The sequence below is a fragment of the Centropristis striata genome, chromosome 19 (assembly GCF_030273125.1).
Source record: "Centropristis striata isolate RG_2023a ecotype Rhode Island chromosome 19, C.striata_1.0, whole genome shotgun sequence".
Classification (NCBI taxonomy): domain Eukaryota; kingdom Metazoa; phylum Chordata; class Actinopteri; order Perciformes; family Serranidae; genus Centropristis; species Centropristis striata.
In genome coordinates, this window is record NC_081535.1 from 3,023,240 (window position 1) to 3,046,800 (window position 23,561).

Below are 23,561 nucleotides of genomic sequence, written 5' to 3' on the forward strand. Positions count from 1 at the left end.
ATATATATATATATATATATATTGAAACCTGACAATATAAGTTGAAACCCAAGACTATATATTAAAAGTCTGAGCATAAATATATTAAAAATCTGAGAATATATATTAAAACATTCAGCGGCTAAAACCTTCAATATATATACTCAGGTTTTAATATACAGTATATTCTAAGACTTTTAAAATATATTCTCAGGTTCTGAATCCATATATATAATAATTTCCTGAACAGCATGCCATATATTATGGCATGCTGTTCAGGTGTGTTCAGGTGTGTTCATGCTGTTCAGCATGCCATATATTATGGCATGCTGTTCAGGAAATTATTATATATACGGATAAATTATTATATATATGGATTCAAAACCTGTAATTGTATTAAAGATAACAGCAGAGCATCAGAATCTCCACTAGAGGGCAGCATGTCCACAAAGATTCTCTATCACTCTTTATGTTTCTGCAGCTAGATTTAGAGATTTGGACTTCATGCAACACATCACCTTATAGAAAATAAAATTCTAATGATCTTACATATGTAATCCAAACAAACATAGTCACTCAAACTACGGCCTGAGGGTCGATGGTGGCTCTTAAAACTGCTGAAACAGAAGCTGCAAATGTGTGACAGGAAGTACGATTGGTCGAAACCCTTTTTATCAAGATGTTTGCAAATACACAGGTCTATAACACATTACTTGTTATTTTAAGTCAGGCGTCTATTGATAAAAATAAGTCCCATAACACATTTTGTGTGTTAAAGTTGAAAATAACTCCATGAACACTCTGACCAGCTACTTCTGCTGTGAAAATGTTTCAAACTTGTGAGATGAAGTGCAGCATTTAGAGAGAGGGAATGTTTTTTATGTTTGTATTAAATGGAAGAAAATATCTCTAAAAAACTCTTATGAATTGAAAGTAGTGCACTGCAAAAAAGGTGTTAAGTCTAAAACCAGATAAAAACAGTAAATCTGAGGGAAATGATCTTGCTGCATGGACAGATAATTTACCTTGACAAGATTTCTTAAATTAAGATTATTAAATCTAGAAATAAGCATGTTGAACACTTAAAATAAGAGATTAACTCTTAAAACCAGATAAATTAAAGCTGCCAGCAGTGATGAACTGGCCCGAGCAGAGTGACCTGATGATTATTTGGTTCTTACCAAGATAAAAAAAACTTTAGATTTAGAAGTGTTAGATAATTTATCTTGTTTTAAGAGTTAATTTCTTATTTTAAGTGTTTGCTTATTTCTAGATTTAATAAAAAACAGGGTAAAATAGTCAGAAAATTAGGAAAAAAGTCAGAAAAACAGGGGGAAAAATAGTCAGAAAAACTGAAAAAATTAGTCAGAAAATCTGAAAAAAAGAGTCAGAAAAACTGAAAAAAATACTCAGGAAAAAACAGGGAAAAATACTTCGAAAAACTAAAAAAATAGTCAAAAAAACTCAAAAAATAGCCAGAAAAACAGGAAAAAAATGTCCCTAAAATAAGAAATTAACTCTTAAAACCAGATAAATTAAAGCTGCCAGCAGTGATGAACTGGCCCGAGCAGAGTGACCTGATGATTATTTGTTTTTAAGTATTCAACATGCTTATTTCTAGATTTAATAATCTTAATTTAATAATCTTGTCAAGGTAAATTATCTGTCCATGCAGCAAGATCATTTCCCTCAGATTTACTGTTTGATCTGGTTTTTAGACTAAACACCTTTTTTGCAGTGTGTCTCAGAAATATTGCAGAATAGTCATTTAAAATGAAGAAGAAAATAAAAGCAGGGAGGAGGCTAAATAATGGAGAGTGAGTGCAGTAATCTGACCTGCAGTCTGTGAACTCTGGTGTCAGATATCAGCCTCTGGATGCTGCTGCCACAGGAAACAAGTGGTAACATGCTGCTCTGAGGAAAAGCTGCATTGGAAGCACATACAACACACACACACTGTAAACAAGGTGTTTAGTCTAAAAACCAGATAAAAACAGTAAATCTGAGGGAAATGATCTTGCTGCATGGACAGATAATTTACCTTGATAAGATTTATTAAATTAAGATTATTAAATCTAGAAATAAGCATGTTGGACACTTAAAATAAGAAAGTAACTCTTAAAACAAGATAAATTATCTAACACTTTCTTTTGGTGATTTACACCTTATTTTGGTGATTTTTTTTGTCTTTTTTGGTGATTTATATAATTTTGGGGTATTTTTTGTCTTTTGTGTCTTTTTTTGGTGATATTGTGTCTTTTTTGTCTTTTTGTTGTGATTTTACACCTTTTTGTGAAATAATCACGTTGAATACTTTGAGTTCTTTTCCACGTTAATCTACCATTTTAATCTCAGATTTACTCCATTTTTTTCTTCAGAATATTCATAATTATTTTGAAATGTATAAGTGTTTTTCCATGTAAAATTACCACTTTAATCTCAGATTTTTTCCTATTTTTCCCCATACATTTCTAAATAATTATGAATATTTGAGTGTTTTTCCATGTTAATCTACCAATATTTCTTAAATTAAGATTATTAAATCTAGAAATAAGCATGTTGAACACTTAAAATAAGAAATTAACTCTTAGCTGCTGGCAGCTTTAATTTATCTTGTTTTAAGAGTTAATTTCTTATTTTAAGTGTTCAACATGCTTATTTCTAGATTTAATAATCTTAATTTAAGAAATCTTGTCAAGTTAAATTATCTGTCCATGCAGCAAGATCATTTCCCTCAGATTTACTGTTTGATCTGGTTTTTAGACTAAACACCTTTTTTTGCAGTGTACAGTTCAAGACTAACTTATTTAGAGGGAATAATGAAGTTTTCATGCAGCAGGTTTCTTGTTTGACCCGTAAAAAGAATCCAAAATCCTAAAAACACTAACTGAAAGACACAGAAATGCTCATGAGAAACTATCAGAAAAACAGTCAACATACAGATATATGATTGAAATAAATTCTACTTTCATTTATTGATTGAAATGCTGATCCATTGTGTTACATTAAAAATGTTAAGAAGCCGTTTCATTGTAGTGAATTATGTGCTTGTTACCAGCTGGCTGCTGGTGTTTTCTATTATAAACCTTGAGAAGTAAAAAGTCACACCTGGCGTTACAACATTTACCAGAAATACAAGTGACAGCATTGTAATGCATTTCATCTCAGTGATCTACTGTATCGTCTGTTTCTATTGGTTATATTCACCAGATCCTTTGTGAAGCTCAGTGTGCACTGCAGAAAAGGTGAAAAAAAACAGATAAAACACTAAATCTGAGGGAAATGATCTTGCTGCATGGACAGATAATTTCATTTCCCTCAGATTTAGTGTTTTTATCTTGTTTTTAGACACTCCCTTTTTTTTACAGTGTGGTGGCTCCGGCTGTCGCCACGTTGACAGTGCCTGACTCTATTTAACTCTACTGGCTAATAGAAAATTGGCAAGAAGGTGCATGCAGCTGAGTGAAGCCTGGGGTGAGTTCAGTTGTAATGGTGAGTATCTTTATGCTATGCCATTTGTCTTTGGGGTACATTTTCTCTCATTTGGTGGGTGTGTCAGAGGTGTTACCAAATTAGTAGCAATAGCCGCGTTTCCTTTAGGGGGAAAAGTGTCCACCTGGAAAGTCTCAGGCCACGCCCTCTCTAAAGTCTCAGGCCACGCCCTCTCTAAAGTCTCAGGCCACACCCTCTCTAGAGTCTGAGGCCACGCCCTCTCAAAAGTCTCAGGCCACGCCCTCTCTAAAGTCTCAGGCCACGCCCTCTCTAAAGTCCGCTTACTCTACGTGTCTCCATTACAAAAAGGCCTCCAGAGGGATTTAGAGACTCTGGAGGTGACGTTTGGTTTTTGCCGTCTCTAACTGCAGCTGATCATAAACAAAGCAGCATGGCTAATTATGCACAGTGTCTCCACTGATCATAAACATAGTGATCGTGAATTAACCGTCATCCCTAACTGTGCACAGAGTGTCTGGTGCTTGTTGTAAACAAACAGAGATCGCTAAGCTAACACCTCCTGCAGCAGCAGCACATACACACTGTACTGCTACAGAGCTAACTGTTAGCCTGTTAGCACATACACACTGTACTGCTACAGAGCTAACTGTTAGCCTGTTAGCACATACACACTGTACTGCTACAGAGCTAACTGTTAGCCTGTTAGCACATACACACTGTACTGCTACAGAGCTAACTGTTAGCCTGTTAGCACATACACACTGTACTGCTACAGAGCTAACTGTTAGCCTGTTAGCACATACACACTGTACTGCTACAGAGCTAACTGTTAGCCTGTTAGCACATACACACTGTACTGCTACAGAGCTAACTGTTAGCCTGTAAGCACATACACTGTACTGCTACAGAGCTAACTGTTAGCCTGTTAGCACATACACACTGTACTGCTACAGAGCTAACTGTTAGCCTGTTAGCACATACACACTGTACTGCTACAGAGCTAACTGTTAGCCTGTTAGCACATACACACTGTACTGCTACAGAGCTAACTGTTAGCCTGTTAGCACATACACACTGTACTGCTACAGAGCTAACTGTTAGCCTGTTAGCACATACACACTGTACTGCTACAGAGCTAACTGTTAGCCTGTTAGCACATACACACTGTACTGCTACAGAGCTAACTGTTAGCCTGTAAGCACATACACTGTACTGCTACAGAGCTAACTGTTAGCCTGTTAGCACATACACTGTACTGCTACAGAGCTAACTGTTAGCCTCTTAGCAATTTGCAGACTGGACGCTAAGGGGTTAACATCCCCTCTGGCTCTGCAGTTGGGAAATGTGCCGCTTCAACTCGTTCTTTCTCCTCTTAACGAGCTGCCGGCCCCCTCAGCTTGTTAAGAAGAGCCAAAAAGTTGCTAATTATAGCAACAAAGTCGCTAAGTTGGCAACACTGCTTTGCCGGATTTCGACAAGTGAGACCCGCCTCATTCTGGGTATTGCCCGGTAGTGGAAACAGCCCTATTGTGTTTGTAAAAATACATATTAAAAAAGTAGTGCTCTTGCATGTGCAACAGCGTGTTCAAGGCACCACGTTTCCAGTTAAATAAACATTTTTTTAGGGGCAAATGCACTTCTGACATCACCCACCTCTCATTTCAAGCTGTAATACCATTAATTATGCATAACTTGATCTATAGAGACTAAAAATGTTTTTGTACCAGGCTGTAAAAAATGTTAATTTTTGCTGTAAAGTTAGAAATTTTAACATAGGGGGTCTATGGGGATCGGCTCGCTTTTGAAGCCAGCCTCAAGTGGTCATTTGAGGAACTGCAGCTTGGTCAAAACACTGTGAACAGCTGGGGACTTAAAATAAACAGATCTAAGAGCTTATTTTGGTTAGTGATCGGTTTGACAGGAATGTTTTTTAGATTAGCACGTTAGCTTAGCATCATTAGAACCAGTATTATCTGAAATGTGGTTGTGTGAAAACAGACAGAATAAGGTGAGAAAAAAACACGATTTTCACAGAGATTGTCTTTTTGCAATAAAACAAAACTTTGCCATCAGAGGAATTTGAAACATGCTATTACACATAAAAAGCCGACATATAGTGGCTTTAACTGGGAGAGCTGGGTTCAAAGCTTTAACGCTCAGGAAGCATCCAAGTGTCTTTACCCTGAGCCTGACCTCTGACCTCCCTCCATTGAGGGAAAGCAGGAAAACAGATGTGGACTTCAGGTTTTATTAACCCAAAACCTGCAGCTCGCAAAGAAATACACTGCAAAAAAAAAAAAAAACAGATCAAACAGTAAATCTGAGGGAAATGATCTTGCTGCATGGACAGATAATTTACCTTGACAAGATTTATTAAATTAAGATTATTAAATCTAGAAATAAGCATGTTGAACGCTTAAAATAAGAAATTAACTCTTAAAACAAGATAAATTATCTAAGACTTCTAAATGTAAAGTTTTTTTAATCTTTCCCTCAGAATATTCATAATTGTTTTGAAAACTGAAAAGTATTTTCGATGTAAATTTACCACTTTAATCTCAGATTTTTTCCTATTTTCCCCCATACATTTCTAAATAATTATGAATATTTGAGTGTTTTCCATGTTAATCTATCAAGATTTGTTAAATTCAGATTATTAAATCTAGAAATAAGCATGTTGAAAGCTGCTCAGGCCAGTTCATCGCTGCTGGCAGCTTTAATTTATCTTGTTTTAAGAGTTAATTTCTTATTTTAAGGACATTTTTCCTGTTTTTCTGATAAATTTTTTCTGTTTTTTGAAGTAATTTTTTCAGTTTTTCTGACTATTTTCTTATATTTATCTTGTTTTAAGAGTTAATTTATTATTTTAAGGACATTTTTCCTGTTTTTCTGATTATTTTTTTCTGTTTTTCAAAGTAATTTTTTCCCAGTTTTTTTTTAAAGTATTTTTTCTGTTTTTCAAAGTAATTTTCTTCCTGTTTTTCTGACTATTTTCTTTAATTTATCTTGTTTTAAGAGTTAATTTCTTATTTTAAGTGTTCAACATGCTTATTTCTAGATTTAATAATCTTAATTTAATAAATCTTGTCAAGGTAAATTATCTGTCCATGCAGCAAGATCATTTCCCTCAGATTTACTGTTTTATCTGGTTTTTATACACCCTTTTTTTACAGTGTGCAGCAGCAAAAAAAAGAGAAATCAATTATTATTTAAGGTCTGGCAGCACATACACTAAAATACAGAACAACACAGGCATCAAATTATAATATTGCTAGTAAAGATGTGATAGCATCCAAATTGTGAGAGATGTTAGACACCAGAAATAGGTCAAATTTCAATCTGCAGTGAAATCCAACGACTATAAACTCATTCAACGGAGACGATTTCGCAAACTTTTTGTCTTTCCACAGTCACAAACAATCACTTTCATACTGTCATGTCCCAACAAGCAATACTGAACAGGTCATTCAAGTAAAAACAGACACATAATATAGAGACAACACAAATGATTAACATCTGGAATGCTCTGCTTAGCCTGCAGCCCCCGCGACCCGGCCCCGGCCCCAGGATAAGCGGAGGAAAACGGATGTTTGGCCAAATGATTAAACTCATGAAGTCTATTGAAAACATCCAGTTAAAGTGATTTTGGGGAGTTTCGTGTTGAGTTTCCGTGTCCCGGGACCGGACGGAGGGTTTCCATGAAGTGGAGGAGGCGTGGAGAGGAGATCACGTGACCCTGAAAACCGGGAAATGGAGCGAGAGGCAGCCCCGGCACTTTGAGAGCAGCTGTTTTTAATATCTGTTGCAGTCCTGCTGAGTTGCAAGATGTGCCTGGAGCGTCAGCAAAACCCCTCTTACTGTTACATTCATCAGAGCGTCCAGATAATCCAACAAGCTGTCATTCCACAGTCCAATGGCCTGTTTTTTTTATTTAAAGAGTGGTTTATTTCTTTCAATTTCAATGCTTGTACAAAGACCACGATCCACCACTTAAAAAAGAAAGTTTTCTCTCTTAAAGGATGATAAGATGTTCTTTATTACTGAAGAAGGAGGAAGAAGCCATCAATCATTTCCGTTTTTTTCCCCCTTTTTTGATTTCCTCGAGGCCTTGTGTAGTCCAGCTTCTCTGATCTCTCCGTCTCTTTTCTTTCCACCGGTCATCTACTCGTCGTACTGCTGCAGGGCGTCCTCCAGCTTGGCGGTGATCTTCTTGAAGAAGCCGATCTGCTCCCGGAGGTGGTGCTGCATCTGGGAGCGGAAGTCCCGTACGCGTGTGCGGTGGAAGTGCTGGATCTCGGCCAGCGTGGCGCAGGAAATGATGTTGCAGCGGTCGTGGAGCTCGCCTTCCTGCTTCGGACAGTCTTTCACCTTCGTCAGAGCACCTGGAGGAGACAGGGAGGAGAAGAGTGAGACAGTTGGGCAGGTTTATAGAGTATAAAAGATGAAATAAAGAGAGAACCAGGGCTCGTACAGGTGCTTGAAACCCTTGAAAATTATTTTAATGTTGTGTTCTCAAGGTTTGAAAAGTGCTTGAATTTTGGATAAAGTGCTTTTAGAACCTGATAATGTAATACATTCCCGATAATGTAATACACTTTTTACCAATAATTATTTTCAGACCCTCCAGCGACTATTTTTCAAGAAAGCAACTGGAGACAAATCCAGAGACTTTTTCTGGTGCCGGAGGCTCGTTAAGAAGAGTAAGAACGAGTCAAAGCAGCCCAGTCCTCCTGCAGCAGTCTCTCCCAGCTGCAGAGCCAAAGGGGATGTTAACCCCTTTGCGTCCAGTCTGCAAATTGCTAACAGTTAGCTCTGTAGCAGTACAGTGTGTATGTGCTAACAGGCTAACAGTTAGCTCTGTAGCAGTACAGTGTGTATGTGCTAACAGGCTAACAGTTAGCTCTGTAGCAGTACAGTGTGTATGTGCTAACAGGCTAACAGTTAGCTCTGTAGCAGTACAGTGTGTATGTGTGTATTTTTTTTTTTAAAGACATGAAAATCACATATTACAATATGGGACCTTAAACTTTAGTAATATGTGACTAAATATTAATGTGTCTCAGTTCAGCATGATTTCATGAGAAATTTGTGCTTATTTGTACTTAATGGCTCATAATGACGCAAGCTTGGACCCAAAACAAAACCACATGCACGTCAAGGGAACTCATAGAAATGTCACAGGATATGACATCATCGTTTCTGCTTTCACAGAATCTCACAAAAAGCAGTGTCATCGTTTTTGGGCTCCTGCATGTTGTTCTCACGACAGCAGTCTTTTTTTGTTTAAAGAGTTAATTTCTTATTTTAAGTGTTCAACATGCTTATTTCTAGATTTAATAATCTTAATTTCATAAATCTTGTCAAGGTAAATTATCTGTCCATGCAGCAAGATCATTTCCCTCAGATTTACTGTTTGATCTGGTTTTTAGACTAAACACCTTTTTAGCTTAGTCATTAGTCATAGTATTTTTTTCTCTAGATATATATATATTTCATAATCTTCATCTTAATTTGCTAAAAGTAAGAAAACAAAATATGTAATTGCTAATATTTAGTGTATTTTGAGGCTGTAAAAGGTTACATTTTTAAGTAATCTCATTTTAAAACCAGCATTTAGACTTATTTCATGCTTATGTTTATTATATTTCACTTATTTTTGGGCTGTAAAATTACTTTTCATGTAAGCTGATCTTAAAACCAGCATTTTCGGCTTATTTTAAGCCTTCTAAATGCATCTGTAGACATGCTTATTTCTAGATTCTAGATCTTAATTTAATACATTTTGTCAAGGTAAATTATCTGTCCATACAGCAAGATCATTTCCCTCAGATTTACTGTTTGATCTGGTTTTTAGACTAACATTTTTTGCAGTGAACAAGCTAATTGATGAGCAACTTTATGAGTTTAACAAAGTGAATCACTGTGACCTGTAGTTCATGAGAACGAAGCTCAGACTGAGTAATCAACCGCTGCTGTCTCAGGACTCTTCAGTCTGCTGAGTAACACAGTGAGCTCAACCTCACAATGCAAAGTCTGCACTTTAACATTCACATTGTTGTGAAATAACTATCTTTAACCAGAGACGGCTGCTTTACTCACAGTTTCCATAACAGTCAATCTGGTGAAGGATCCTAATTGAGTGAAAAACGTTTGCAGCAGTGAGAAGATGAAGCTTTAATTAGCTTCCTTTGAGTTAACATACAAAGAAAACCAACCTGACTAGAGGTTTCACGTTTGACCAAAAAAAGACACAAAATGACCCAAAAAAGACACAAATAGACACAAAATGAATAAAAAAAAGATGCAAAAAGACACAATATAACCAAAAAAAGACACAAAATAACCAAAAAAAGACATAAAATTACCAAAAAAGAGACAAAAAGACAAAAAAGACACAAAATGACTAAAAAAAAAGACTCAAAAAGACACAAAATGACTTAAAAAAGACACAAAAAGACAAAAAAGACACAAATAGACACAAAATGAATAAAAAAAGATGCAAAGAGACGCAATTGACTAAAAAAGACACAAAATTACCAAAAAACACACAAAAAAACAGAATGACTAAAAAAAGATGCAAAAAGACACAAAATGACTAAAAAAAGGCACAAAATTACTAAAAAAAGACACAAAAAGAAACAGAATGACTAAAAAAGGCACAAAATTACCAAAAAAAGACACAAAATGATCAAAAAGACACAAAATTACTAAAATGAGACACAAAATGACTAAAAAAAGACACAAAATTACCAAAAAAAGACACAAAATGATCAAAAAAGACACAAAATTACTAAAAAAAAGACACAAAAAGACACAAAATGACAAAAAAAGACACAAAATGAGAATACATGTGGGAGTGTCTCAATGCATCATGGGACTTTTCCAGAACTTATAAATCATGGTGGAAGACGACTATAGCGGAGGGAGCTCAGATATAATTTGAATTTCATTTCTATCTGCTACAGAGGCTGAAAAATCTATTATTTAGTAGGAAGAGTTGACACTTCTGTTGAATTTACAGAAAAACTTCAGGTTTTAGGGGGTTAATTTAAAATCACCAATCAGAGGTTCTACAGGCAGTTTTACAGGCGTTTTAGGCCTAAATGGGTTCAGATTCACCGCCTCGTTGACCTACATGTCAACGTACAGTACAGTATCATGTATGTATTGTGTGTGTGTGTGTGTGTGTGTGTGTGTGTGTGTGTGTGTGTGTGTGTGTGTGTGAATGCAGCAGATTCCTGGCCTCTGGTCCTGTGTTGCCCTGGGACTGCAGGAATGTAAAATGGAGCAGTCTCAGGATTAGTTTCCCCTCCTCCTCCTTTTCTTCTCCCTCTTTCCTCCTTCCTCCCGGTGATACAGCAGGGTTGAAGAGAAGGAGGAAGGAGAAGAAGAGGAGGGGAGGGAGGGGTGTGTGTTTATGTGTGTGTGTGTGTGTGTGGGGGGGGGGGGGGTTCAGAAAGTTAGAGACTGAACAAGTTTCCCAGCAGAAACAGTCCAAGAGTTCAGATTACAGCTCTGTAATCTCCTCGGCAGCCAGCAGAGCAAAGTCCACGTTAGTTCCACTTCGTTAGTGAACTTGTGCAGGTATGATTGGTGTGTTAGAGCTGCTATTCTCAACCTGGGGGTCGGGACCCTAATTGGGGTCTAGAGATGATTTCTGGGGGTCGCCAGATCATTCTGAAAGTCAGCTCTGTCTCCACTGTGTTAAAGTGTTTTAGTCTTTTTGGTCATTAAATGTCTTTTTTTGGTCATTTTGGTTTTTTTTTTTAATCATTTTGTGTCTTTTGTGTTTTTTGGTCATTCTGTCTTCTTATTTTGTGTCTTTTTTCAGTCATTTTGTGTCTTTTTTTAGTCATTTTGTGTCTCTTTTTAGTCATTCTGTGTCTTTTTTAGTCATTTTGTGTCTTTTTTTGGTCATTTTGTGTCTTTTTTTGGGTTATTTTGTTTCCGTTTTTGGTAATTTTGTGTCTTTCTTAGTCATTTTGTGTCTTTTTTTTATCATTTTGTGGTCAATTTGTGTTTTTTTTTGGTTATTTTGTTTCCGTTTTTGGTAGTTTTGTGTCTTTTTTGGTAATTTTGTTTCTTTTTTGGTCATTTTGTGCCTTTTTTGATCATTTTGTGTCATTTTGTGGTCAATTTGATTCTTTTTTGTGTCATTTTGTGTCTTTTCTGACAAATCCCAAAGTATCAAGTTGTTACTTTCCAAGGAGTCTCTGGCTTGAAGCTGACTGTTACACACTCAGGAGGTCAGAATGGACCTTTAAACTGATAGCAAAGCACTTAGATTAAAAGTAACAATAAAATATAAAAAATATATAAATGCACAGACAGAGAGATGTTTTAGTTGTTGTCTGCTTCATTATTTGTCCAAAATTCGTCGTATCAACTGATCTGAACAGTGAGATTCTGTTTACTGAGACAACATGATGTTAGATTGGGGGTCGAGACTCTAAAAGGTGGAGAACTACTGGTCTAGAGAGACATGTCGGTCAGTGAGGTCATGAAGGAGATCTGTGCCAGGCTGCATGCTAGATCATCATTTCCTCCACATGTTGCCATGTTGAAGCCTTTCTCAGAGTTCCTCTTCATCTATTTCTTGGATCCAAACTACTTCCCCTCTAAAAGTTTACTCACGCTAAACATTCTGAGTCATGACTGGGCGTTGGGCAACTTCAAGGATCCTGGAAAAACTATGCAACAAGACGCTCATGTCTGAAGTATGGACACAAGAGACATGTCAGCTTGGAGGATTAGCTTGCCTTTCCTCTTCATCAAAGTTAATTTATACTCAGTAGTAGATACGTATAAGGATGGAGCCTTCTGTTCATACTCTGCATTCATTTTCTCCATTTTCTAATAGCTGCATACGGACAAACAGAGCAGTGTGAGTGGAAATTGTTGGGGGCAAAGTAGCAAATAGTTAGCAGGACACAACAAAGACATTTTAATATAATGGTGGTACTTTTTTTCCGCTCACTCTGCGTGTCTCCATTACAAAAAGGCCCCAGAGGGATTTAGAGACTGGAGGTTTTCGACCGTCGCGTAGTTGCTTAGCGACAGTTTCGACCGTGAAAACACGGGGGAAGGAACTGTGGCCGCCGACGCTAACTGTGCACAACGTCAGCAGCTGATCATAAACAAACCAGCATGGCTAATTATGCACAGCGTCTCCACTGATCATTAACATAGTGATCGTGAATTAACCGGGTGTCTGGTGCTTGTTGTAAACAAACAGAGATCGCTAAGTGAACACGTCCTGCAGCAGCAGCACATACACACTGTACTGCTACAGAGCTAACTGTTAGCCTGTTAGCACATACACACTGTACTGCTACAGAGCTAACTGTTAGCCTGTTAGCACATACACACTGTACTGCTACAGAGCTAACTGTTAGCCTGTTAGCACATACACACTGTACTGCTACAGAGCTAACTGTTAGCCTGTTAGCACATACACACTGTACTGCTACAGAGCTAACTGTTAGCCTGTTAGCACATACACACTGTAATGCTACAGAGCTAACTGTTAGCCCTTTTAGCAATTTGCAGACTGGACGCTAAGGGGTTAACATCCCCTCCGGCTCCGCAGCTGGGAAAGACTGCTGCTGGAGGACTGTGCCGATTCGACTCGTTCTTAACGAGCCGCAGCTCATAGAAGTCTATGAGAAAATTACCCTTATTCTGATTGATTTCTTACTTCAGTAAACATTTTCTTTACACGTTTATGGTCTCAATTGTTAGTTCCAAATCTTCTACAAAACAGCATGAAGTTAATTTAGTAAATTATTGCCCCATTAAAGTAAAAATATACAATAAAAGAAGGACTTATTTAGGATAAGGTGTAGAACGTTGACCCTTTCAAGGTGTGATTTTAGTACATGACAGTTAATTCTAAAATTTTGGTTGCCAAAAAATATCTTGTCAGCATAAGGTTGTGCTACAACACACTCTAAGAAGTTGGATGTTTATTTTCACCGCATGCTAACCAAGCTAGCGCTGGCACTAACCAATAACTTAGCCCCACTGTGTCATACAAATATGGTCACTTCTGGCTCCAAAATCTGTCAAAAAAGTCTGCTGTTTATTTTTTTTCAGCTTGTTTTCTCCAAGCCAAAATTTGCATCCTGAATCAGCATAAAGTTGTACAACAACACACTCTAAGAAGTCTCTTTGGGAGATAGAGAACAACATGCTACCCGTCAATCAGAAAGGAGGTGAACTGGTGTCAGTCACAGGAACTATTGGGATTCAGACTGTTTCCATAGTTGCGAGCTGCGATTGTGTGAGAGAACAGAGCTCAGCGGACGATAGAAACAGCCTCTAGGTTTGGCAGACGTCAGGACTTTGCGTGCCAGGAGCAACTCCCTCCTCCCAACCTGCAGGGAACTAACAAGCTAACTCCTCTACGAGTCCTTTGTACACGTCTGTGTGAGTGTGTGTGTGTTTTCCTGTGTTTTCCTGTGAGCTAGTACAGGCTCTCACAGTACCCAGAGTTTTACAATGGACTAGCTGTGGGTTTCAGTTTTCGACCCAGATTGACAATTCAGTAAACGAAAACAGATGTTGAAGCAGGCAGAGTCTAGGTTTCTGTGTATTATCTCTCCTTCTAGTGACATGATTAATACACGATGCTGGCCGGGTGACTTCTGGAAACTTCATTAATTATTCTCCAATCAAAAAAACAATAAATAAATCTCTTTCTTTGGTTTCAAAAGAGATTACACAGCCTGCCAGCCAGCCGGCCCTCCACCCTGCAGAGGCATCTATGAGCAAGAATCCAGACCACTGAGTCCCTATCAGCTCCATTTGATGCTAACCCTTGACCTTTGACCTCCCTGTGAACAGACATATGCTTGGTCTTGCATCTGCATAGACAACATCTGCTTAGGGAGGTTTAATGGATTTTTTATCAGTGACTATTTTCACATAATTCTGCACAATTTCCTTCCCCGCCCCAGGTTATGACATGTTTTGCATTTGAATCCCACATCAAAGGACTGAATGGAGTCTGTTTAATTTCATGCACAACACATTTACCTCCCTTCTAATGCACAACATGGGCCAAAAATTATCCTCATTCATTCCCCGTGTTATTTAATGCTGCTGTGTGTTTCTGTGCTCTATCTTTTGATATCAACTTATTTTATGATTGAATATTCTAAGTATTCTTTAAATATCTTGTTTTTGATAACAAAAGATCATTATTTCCATTTTGCTTCTCATACTTTATGAAGAAAAAACGTTTTTGTATTATTACATAGCTAACTACTTAGCCAAGTAGTTAGCTTAGCCAGCTACTTAGCCAACAAGTTAGCTAAGTAGTTAGCTTAGCAAGATACTTAGCTAAATACTTAGCCAAGAAGTTAGCTAAGTAGTTACCTTAGCAAGATACTTAGCTATATACTTTGCCAAGAAGTTAGCTAAGTAGCTAGCTTAGCCAGCTATTTAGCTAAATACTTAGCCAAGAAGTAAGCTAAGTAGTTAGCTTAGTAGGTTCCTTAGCTAAATACTTAGCCAAGAAGTTTACTAAGTAATTAGCTTAGCAAGATACTTAGCTAAATACTTAGCCAAGAAGTTAGCTAAGTAGTTAGCTTAGCAAGATAGTTAGCTAAATACTTAGCCAAGAAGTTAGCTAAGTAGTTAGCTTAGCAAGCTAGTTAGCTAAATACTTAGCCAAGAAGTTAGCTAAGTAGTTAGCTTAGCAAGATAGTTAGCTAAATACTTAGCCAAGAAGTTAGCTAAGTAGTTAGCTTAGCAAGCTAGTTAGCTAAAAAACGGATATGGGTCATTTTTGACCCATGTTTATTAATGGGTAGTGACACAAAAAGGGATTTTATTAAAAAAATAATAAAGGAAAACATAAAATTAGGATGTATGATGATCCAAAACAAGCTAATTTAGGAAAACCTGGAATACTGAATGATGAAAATAATTTATTTCAAAGATGTAGACCATAAAAACTCCTACATATCGGGTCACTTTAGACCATGTTGTGCACCAAAGGTGAATAATTCTGAGAGTGAATATAAATAAGCCCATTGTTTTCCCATTGTTAAGCTATTTGGCGAACAACAGTGTGGTTCTGATTTAAGCGCCCCACCTTTCTGCACATGGATGATGTCGGGGAAGTTGGCCAGGTGTCCTCTGTAGAGGTCCAGCAGGTCAGAGATGGGCGCCAGGTCCTGTCTGGGCTGCTCCGCGAAGTACTCCCCCACCGCCTCGTAGGCCTCTCCGGTGTAGGCGATGGCCTTGTTCAGGCCCGCGGAGTAGACCTGCTGGTCCAGCTCGAAGGCCTGCCCCAGGATGCTGAAGGCCTGGCCCACCTTCTGGTACTCCTTCTTGAAACCCGCCATCTGCTTGCGAGCGAACTCGTTGATGGTGGCGTTGACCACCACGATGTTCTCGTCCATCCTCTTGGTGAAGGTCTTGAAGCCTTCTATCTTGCTCTCCACTTCCTGCAGGTCCAACGGCACCGCAGGCGTGCTGGAGAAAATCATTTAAGACATTTTAGACTCGGCTAGGGTCGTCACCATACTAAGATTTTCAACTCGATACCGATACTCAGGAAAATATTCAATACTCGATACCATTTTAGATACTACAAGGATAAAAACAAAGACCCCATGTCATAATTTTGTGTCTTTTTTGTCATAATTTGTGTTTTTTTGTCATAATTTTGCCTTTTGTCATAATTTTGTGTCTTTTTTGTCATAATTTTCTTTTTTGTCATACTTTTGTCTTTTTTGTCATAATTCTGTCTTTTTTTTGTGTTTTTTTGTCATAATTTTGTCTTTTGTCATGATTTTGTCTTTTTTGTCATAATTTTGTCTTTTTTGTCATAATTTGTGTCTTTTTTGTCATAATTTGTGACTTTTTATTGTCATAATTTGTGTCTTTTTGGTCATAATTTTGTCTTTTTTCTCATAATTTGTGTCTTTTTTGTCATAATTTGTGACTTTTTATTGTCATAATTTGTGTTTTTTTGTGATAATTTTGTCATAATTTGTGTCTTTTGGTCATAATTTGTGTCTTTTGGTCATAATTTGTTTCTTTTGTCATAATTTTGTCTTTTTGTAATAATTTGTGTTTTTTTGTCATAATTTTGTCTTTTTTGTCATAATTTTGTATTTTTTGTCATAATTTGTGTCTTTTTTGTCATAATTTTGTCTTTTGTCATAATTTGTGTCTTTTGTCATAATTTTGTCTTTTTGTCATAATTTAAAAACAAAGACCCCAAAATTTAACAGAAATATTTTTATGAACAAGAAAAATGCAACATGTAAAAATTAACAGAACAGAATATTTTCTCTTAGGTTATTAAGTTTACTGATATACTGTATGTTTTATGTGGTAATTATGTTTGATGTTTGTTTGTGTCTAGTTTTAGTTTTAATGTTATTTAATGTGTAAAAGTTCTTATTTATTATTGTTGTTTTATTTATTTAGGTTGGTTTTGTGATTTTGTTGTTGTCGTTCTTTTTCTTTCTTTTTTTTTTCTTTTTTATTGTGTTTGTCCATTGGTGACTTATGTTGTGTTTTGTTTAAATTAATAATTAAAAAAATTATTTAAAAAAATTATAAAAAAATGAACAGAACCACAGGTTAAATATTTATAATAAAAAACAGTTGTGCAAAAAGAAACTGCAACTATGATAACAAGCTTCAGATACTCGATACTTTTGAAAATGAGTATCATATCCGGATACAACGTTTTAGTATCGATACTTTTTTGAGTATCGATACTTTTGACAACCCTAATCTCGGGACTTTATTTTGAAAAGTCATTTTTATTGAGGCATTACATCATCTTTTAATATCCTCCCTCTGGTCTTCTTATCTCACGCTCTCTATCAGCCCCTCCCTATGATGAAAGCTTTCAGTTTCCAGCTGAGTGAAACTGATAAGAGTGACCTACTAAAGGGTAAATATTCTCCACTGGTAGATTAAACCGCTATAAAACGGCTGGACAAACAGAAACATCAATATTTTATTAAGTAAAAAAGGTCAGGGCCATAGAGCCTTATTGGAAACCTTATCTGTATTGTTGCAGCAATGCATTCTGGTACGTGACCCTGCTGCTCTTATTGCTGCAACCTTCAGGCCTGAGAAGTGAAGCCAATGCATTTAAGTGCCTTAAACCTAGTCTAACTGTATAGAAGTCTATGAGAAAATTACCCTTATTCTGATTGATTTTCTTACTTCAGTAAACATTTTCCTGACACGTTTATGGTCTCAGTTGTTAGTTTCAAGTCTCCTACAAAACAGCATGAAGTTAATTTAGTAAATTATTACCTCATTAAAGTAAAATATACAACAAAAGAGGGACTTCTTTAGGATAAGGTGTAGAACGTTGACTGTTTCAAAGTGTGATTTTAGTATATGACAGTTAATTCTAAAATTTTGGTTGGCAAAAAATCTCCAATCAATGTGTTTTCTTCAATTGTAAAAATGTGTGGTTAATAAATGGCAGTACTAGTTTTCTTTTAACATTTTAGTCAACTAAATTGTGCATCATAGCTTATGAAAGTCTACAGCCCGGCACCTTAATCTCTAAATTTTGCCAACTTCAAGTGTTGTTTTGAGTTTCCCTCGCCAGTCTAGCTTTCCTAAGATCTTCCTAAGGAGTCTAGCCTCTTATTTGTACTTGTGTCCTCACTGCATTCTGACATAACCATATTAATAACTGTTCATGATGACCTATTAGTAATGTTGGTAGGCTAATTAGGCTTCAATTAAGGCTGTTTTGTCGTCATTGTAAGGCTAAAAAAAATGTGGCTCGATTCAAAGATTTTTTCTCTTTTTTTCCCCAACAATGGCTCTTTTGTTAGTAAAGGTTGCAGACCCCTGCTCTAAGAAGTTGGCTGTTTATTTTCACTGCTTGCTAACCAAGCTAACTAGCTAGCGCTGGCGCTAACCAATAACTTAGCCCCACTGTTCCATCCAAATATGGTCACTTCTGGCTCCAAAATCTGTCAAAAAAAGTCTGCTGTTTATTTTTTGAAGCCCGTTTCCTCCACCTGCATTGGTTTCTCTTCATTTATAAAGTATTAATAGGCGACATGCCACCAAACCTCAGCACTTTATTAAACTGGTCACATAGTAATTACCCAACACGCTCTAGTGATTAATACTTAATGCTAAGTCCCTGTACTCTGTTTCGTGTTTTCTGTTTTCTCTGTTTTCTGTTTTGTGTTTTCTCTCTACTCTGTTTTGTGTTTTCTCTGTTTTCTGTTTTGTGTTTTCTCTGTACTCTCGACATCATTGTAAATGAGGGGTTGCCCTCAATGATTCCTCGAGAACATAAATAAAGCATAAATGAAAATGAAAACATTTCCCAGCCTCGTACCTGATTGTGAGGAAGAAGTTGGACCCGACCAGCTCGTCCCTCTCTGCCTTCCTCTTTCCTTGTTTCCAGGCCTTCTCGTCCGCTCCGCACGTTAGGAAATGCTGGAACACGTCGCAGCGAGCCAGAACGGGGTGGCTGGTCATGTGGTTCATCCACCAGATCAGACCCTTCCTCCTCTTGGAGATGAAGTCCTCCTCGAACCGGCCCGTGGCCTGTTTCTCCGGCAGGTGAGGCACCGAGATGACGGGGAAACGCTCCACCAGACGAGCGTACAGCCAGTCGAAGTGCTTATACCTGCAAGACGGAGGAAGAGGAAGAGGAAGAGTAAGACGAGGGAAAGGTTTGGAAAACCGGAGAGAAGGAGATTAGGAAGTGAGGTAAACAACTGTAAAATGCAGTGCAAGTTTAAAATAGTTTTGGATTTTTCATTAGTTTTAGTTTTAATTTCGTTGTGATTTTTTTTAGGGCCGGGACTCGATTAAAGAAATTAATCTAATTAATTAGAGGCTTTGTAATTAATTAATCTAAATTAATCGCATTTTAATCACATATAAATATTTGACCTGAGAACAGTGAGAAGTTATTTTTTTCACATGGATTTTTAGTATACCATTGAATAATGGCTGTATACATAAACTTAAGCAACAAACATATTGTTTATTTTTGTTCAAGTCCAACAGACCAGTGCAATTTTTGCTATTAAGTGTAGCAATAGCATATTTATGAATATAGTACATTTCATAAATCCAGGTAGCCTATAGGTAGGTAGACCTTCTGTAAACTATAATACTTTTGTTTTTGAAGTAAAACACAATATCCACGCTAGCTAGCACACTAGCCGCTATATGTTTAGCATTGAGGTTATTTTGGGAAGGAGTGATGGATATTATGATGGATATCTGCCGCATTCACAGCACGGCACTTCAGACACAGGTGTGGTGCATTCAATGGTGCGTTCAAGAGCGTGGGACACATGGAAAACTTACAGAGAAACAAGTTATTACCAAGGTTATAATAGTTTGGGATTTTTCATTAGTTTTAGTTTTAATTTTGTTGTGATTTTTTGTTTTCAAATTCAGTTAGTTTTAATGAGTTTTTAGAGTGAGTTTGCTAGTTTTAATTCGTTTTTATTTTTTGGAAAATGCTTAGTTTTAGTTTAGTTTTTATTAGTTAGTTTTAGTTTTTTTGTAATGGGGTATTTGTTGGGTAGATTTCATATCAACCAAAAAGGTTTACGGAGGAAAAAAGTTGACAAAGACGAAAACGAAGGACATTTTCACTATAATTTTTGTTAGTTTTAGTTAGTTTTGTAACCACAATATACAGGTTTTTTTTAAAAACTTTTTTTTTTTAATTTCAGTTAACGAAAATGTGTTTTCAATTCTAGTTTTCGTTATTTCGTTAACTATAATAACCTTGGTGGAGTGAGAGGGGGAGATTCAGGGAGAGCAAGTGTATAAGGAGTGTTTTTTTGCACCAGGCCCAAGTGGAAAGTGAAATGTAAGGAAGTAAGTGTTGGTTTGAAATGACAGAGCGACTGACAGGGAGACAATGTGAAAGGTGCAGAGGGAATCTAAGAAAGGAAAGGGGAGATTCTTGAGGACTCCAGAGGGCCAAAGGCCACAGGCAGTCAGCTCTGTTTCTGCAATTTTGTGGCAACAATTGTGGCCACAGGAAAAGCCACAACATGAAACATGTATTTTTAAATGTATGTGGGCCGGGGGATCCGGTGAAGAAAGTCTGGAAACCCCAGAGAGGGAATAAGAGGAGGAAGAGGAGGAAGAGGAGTAGTGGGGCGGCAGAGCTTAATATATCATACCAGTTGTTCATTTTGTGATAAAAGCACCAAATTTGGCAGATGTGTTGATCAATATATTGGGAACAAAACTGGATATTGGACTCAGACCCTGGTTGCCGTGGCAGCCATTTTTAACCCTTTGATGCACAACATGGGTCTAAAGTGACCCGATATGTTTGAGTTTTTATCCTCTTTATCTTTGCAATAAATTATTTTCATCATTCAGTATTCCAGGTTTTCCTCAATTAGTTTGTTTTTGATCATCATACATCCTAATTTTATGTTTTCCTTTATTCATTTTTTAATAAAATCCCTTTTTGTGTAACTACTCTTCTAATGCACAACATGGGTCAAAAATGACCCATATCCATTTTTTAGCAAAGTAGCTTGCTAACTACAAAGCTAACTTCTTGGCTAGGTATTTAGCTTAGTAGCTTGTTAAGCTAACCACTTAGTTAACTTCTTGGCTGAATAGTTAGCTTAGTAGCTTGCTAAGCTACAAAACACTAGGTTAGCTATGCCTAAATTTGGTGCTTTTATCACAAAATGAATAGGTTAGCTAGAGAAGCTATTCTCAACCTTGGGGTCGGGACCCCAATTGGGGTCGCGAGATGATTTCTGGGGGTCGCCAAATCATTCTGGAAGTCAGCTCTGTCTCCACTGTGTTAAAGTGTTCATGTGTTAATGTGTTTTAGTCTTTTTGGTCATTTAATGTCTTTTTTTGGGTCATTTTGTGTCTTTTTTTTGGTCATTTTGTGTCTTTTCTGGTCATTTTGTGTCTTTTTTGGTCATATTGTGTCTTTTTTTTGGTCATTTTGTGTCTTTTTTTGGTCATATTGTGTCTTTTTTTGGTCATTTTGTGGTTTTTCTTTGGTCATTTTGTGTCTTTTTTTCTTATAGCAAAGGACTTAGACTAAAAGTAACAATAAAATATAAAAAAATATATAAATGCACAGACAGAGAGATGTTTTAGTTGTTGTCTGCTTCATTATTTGTCCAAAATTCGTCATGTCAACTGAATTTGTATGATCTCAACTGGACAACATGATGTTAAATTGGGGGTCTTGACTCAAAAAGGTCGAGACCTCCTGCTCTAGAGGAGGAAGAGGAGGAGGAAGAGGTTCCGTACCTGCGGTTGACTTGTATGTTGGTGTGTGTGGGCGTCAGGCCGTAGGACATGTAGCTCTTCATGCCTTTGAACTTGGTCTGCTTGGTGGGGTCGTCGATGGTGCAGGTGAAGGGGTACGGGTCCTCCTGCCACTCGGGCCCGTGCTTCCCCATCACCACGCAGATCCGGTCCCCGTCCTTCACGAAGGCGGACGCCTCGCCCAGCAGGAAGGCCTCGCCCCCGGACTTGACGAAGGTGGAGAACCTGTTGAGGTTCCTCCCCACCGTGGCCGAAGAACTCTTGGCCTGCTGCTGCTGCTGCTGCTGGTGCTGCTGGGAGCTCTCCCGTCGCCCCGGCAACGACGTGGTCACCGGGTACAAGGGGGGCGAGCTGCCCAGACCCTGAGGAGCGTCTCCTGCAGGAGACGCATCGTCCCAGTCGTCGTCCCAGTCGTCGTCGCTGCCCTGACTGGTGTGGAAGCTCCCGCCGGCGCTCCCGCCGCTCCCCGCCCCGAGGCCCCTCTGGGGCTCCGAGGAGGCGTAGGAGGGGGTCTGGGCTTTGGTTTTGGGCGAGGAGAGCCCGTTGTTGTTGGTGCTGGAGGTGATGTGGTCCTTGAGGATCTCCACGTAGGAGGCGGGGAAGAGGCCGGCCTCCCCCCTGCTGTTCTCCCCCTCCAGCCAGCCCTCCAGCTCCTCCTCGCTGAACAGGGTCACCAGCTCGTTCTCACTTATGGAGATCTCTCCGGGGTTCTCCGAGTGGAAGTCGTACAACACTTTGGCCTTTAACGCCATAATTTAAAAAGTCTGTTTCCTGCCTTTGTTGCTGCAAGAGTTTTTTTTCAATCAATCTCTTTTAAAAAAAGCCTCTCTGGAGCTTGAATGAGATTAGATCACGCTTTTGGCAACAACAGAAACTCTGGTTGGAGACTCTATTTGTCCAGTTTTGACAGAATCAAAGAGGTTTGTATGTGTTTGTGAGCTCCATGCATAAAAGAACAAGAAGAAGAGAAACACAGGCTTAGTACCCGACACCCACCTCCTCCTTCGCTCCTCTCAGATATCATTTGTTTCCATGCACAACTTAATCCAAGTCGGAGAACACGGAGGAAAGTAGTTTTCTCTCCGAGGGAAGATGTCCAGAAGAGTTTCAAGTTAGAGGAACAACTTCTCGACGGCTGGAGCTGTTTTATTCCTCCAGATAAGAGCCGGGGGAAAGTCCTCTTCTCTTTTCTTTTTTTTCTCCTCCTCTCCCCGAGATGCTTGTAAGTTAAAGCACCAGTCGGAACACGTAGTAGCCTAGTGACTAACGGAGGGTGGAGCCAGCTGCAAGTTCAGTCAAGTCACTGAATTCAGACATGGAAAAAAACAAAAAAAAAAACTCACATAACCTCGTTTTGAAAGCTGCATCATCATATAAATGTATCTGTAGGCGGCATCCAGCTGGCTTTAATTATGACTATGACTAATATCAAATCGCTTTTTATAATATACCAATTAAGGCTATTTCTATCATTAGAATAGAACAGAATAAAATGAATAGAATAGAATAGAGTAGAATGCCTTTATTTGTCACTATACTGCCCTACAAAGCCTATAATATGCAGTAACTACATTTTTGGTCGAAATTGAGTTATAACTAAAAATGAACCCCTTGATGTATGTTTTATCTTGTGACAAATATAATATAAAATATATACTGTTGTGCAAATGTTAATATTGATGTGAGAAATGCACCAAAGCGACTGAAAAAAACTGTATTAGCTAATTATTTCCTGCGTTAGTCAAGTCACTGAATTCATACATGGAAAAAAAAAAAAAAAAACTCACATAACCTCGTTTTGAAAGCTGCATCATCATATAAATGTATCTGTAGGCAGC

At 37.8% G+C, this 23,561-nt stretch overlaps 1 protein-coding gene across 1 annotated transcript; it reads right to left on the minus strand.

Annotated features, from left to right (window-relative positions):
• Nucleotides 1–6,444: 6,444 nt before the first annotated feature.
• LOC131991989 (sorting nexin-18-like) lies at nucleotides 6,445–22,983 on the minus strand. Its single transcript, XM_059357307.1, has 4 exons — nucleotides 21,706–22,983; nucleotides 18,779–19,072; nucleotides 15,533–15,915; nucleotides 6,445–7,814 (listed from the first exon to the last, which is right to left on the minus strand). The coding sequence occupies exons 1-4, from the start codon at nucleotides 22,473–22,475 to the stop codon at nucleotides 7,594–7,596; spliced, it is 1,668 nt and encodes a 555-aa protein (XP_059213290.1). The 5' UTR covers nucleotides 22,476–22,983; the 3' UTR covers nucleotides 6,445–7,593.
• Between the last annotated feature and the right edge of the window lie 578 nt (nucleotides 22,984–23,561).

Bases quoted from the DNA above. Each gene is read 5' to 3' on its own strand.
- LOC131991989 (XM_059357307.1), bottom strand. From the start codon at position 22,475: ATGGCGTTAAAGGCCAAAGTGTTGTACGACTTCCACTCGGAGAACCCC. The intron at 15,916-18,778 runs GTACGAGGCTGG...GATTTTCTCCAG, and splicing joins AACTTCTTCCTCACAATCAG to CACGCCTGCGGTGCCGTTGG. The intron at 7,815-15,532 runs GTGGGGCGCTTA...TGTCTCCTCCAG, and splicing joins CATCATCCATGTGCAGAAAG to GTGCTCTGACGAAGGTGAAA.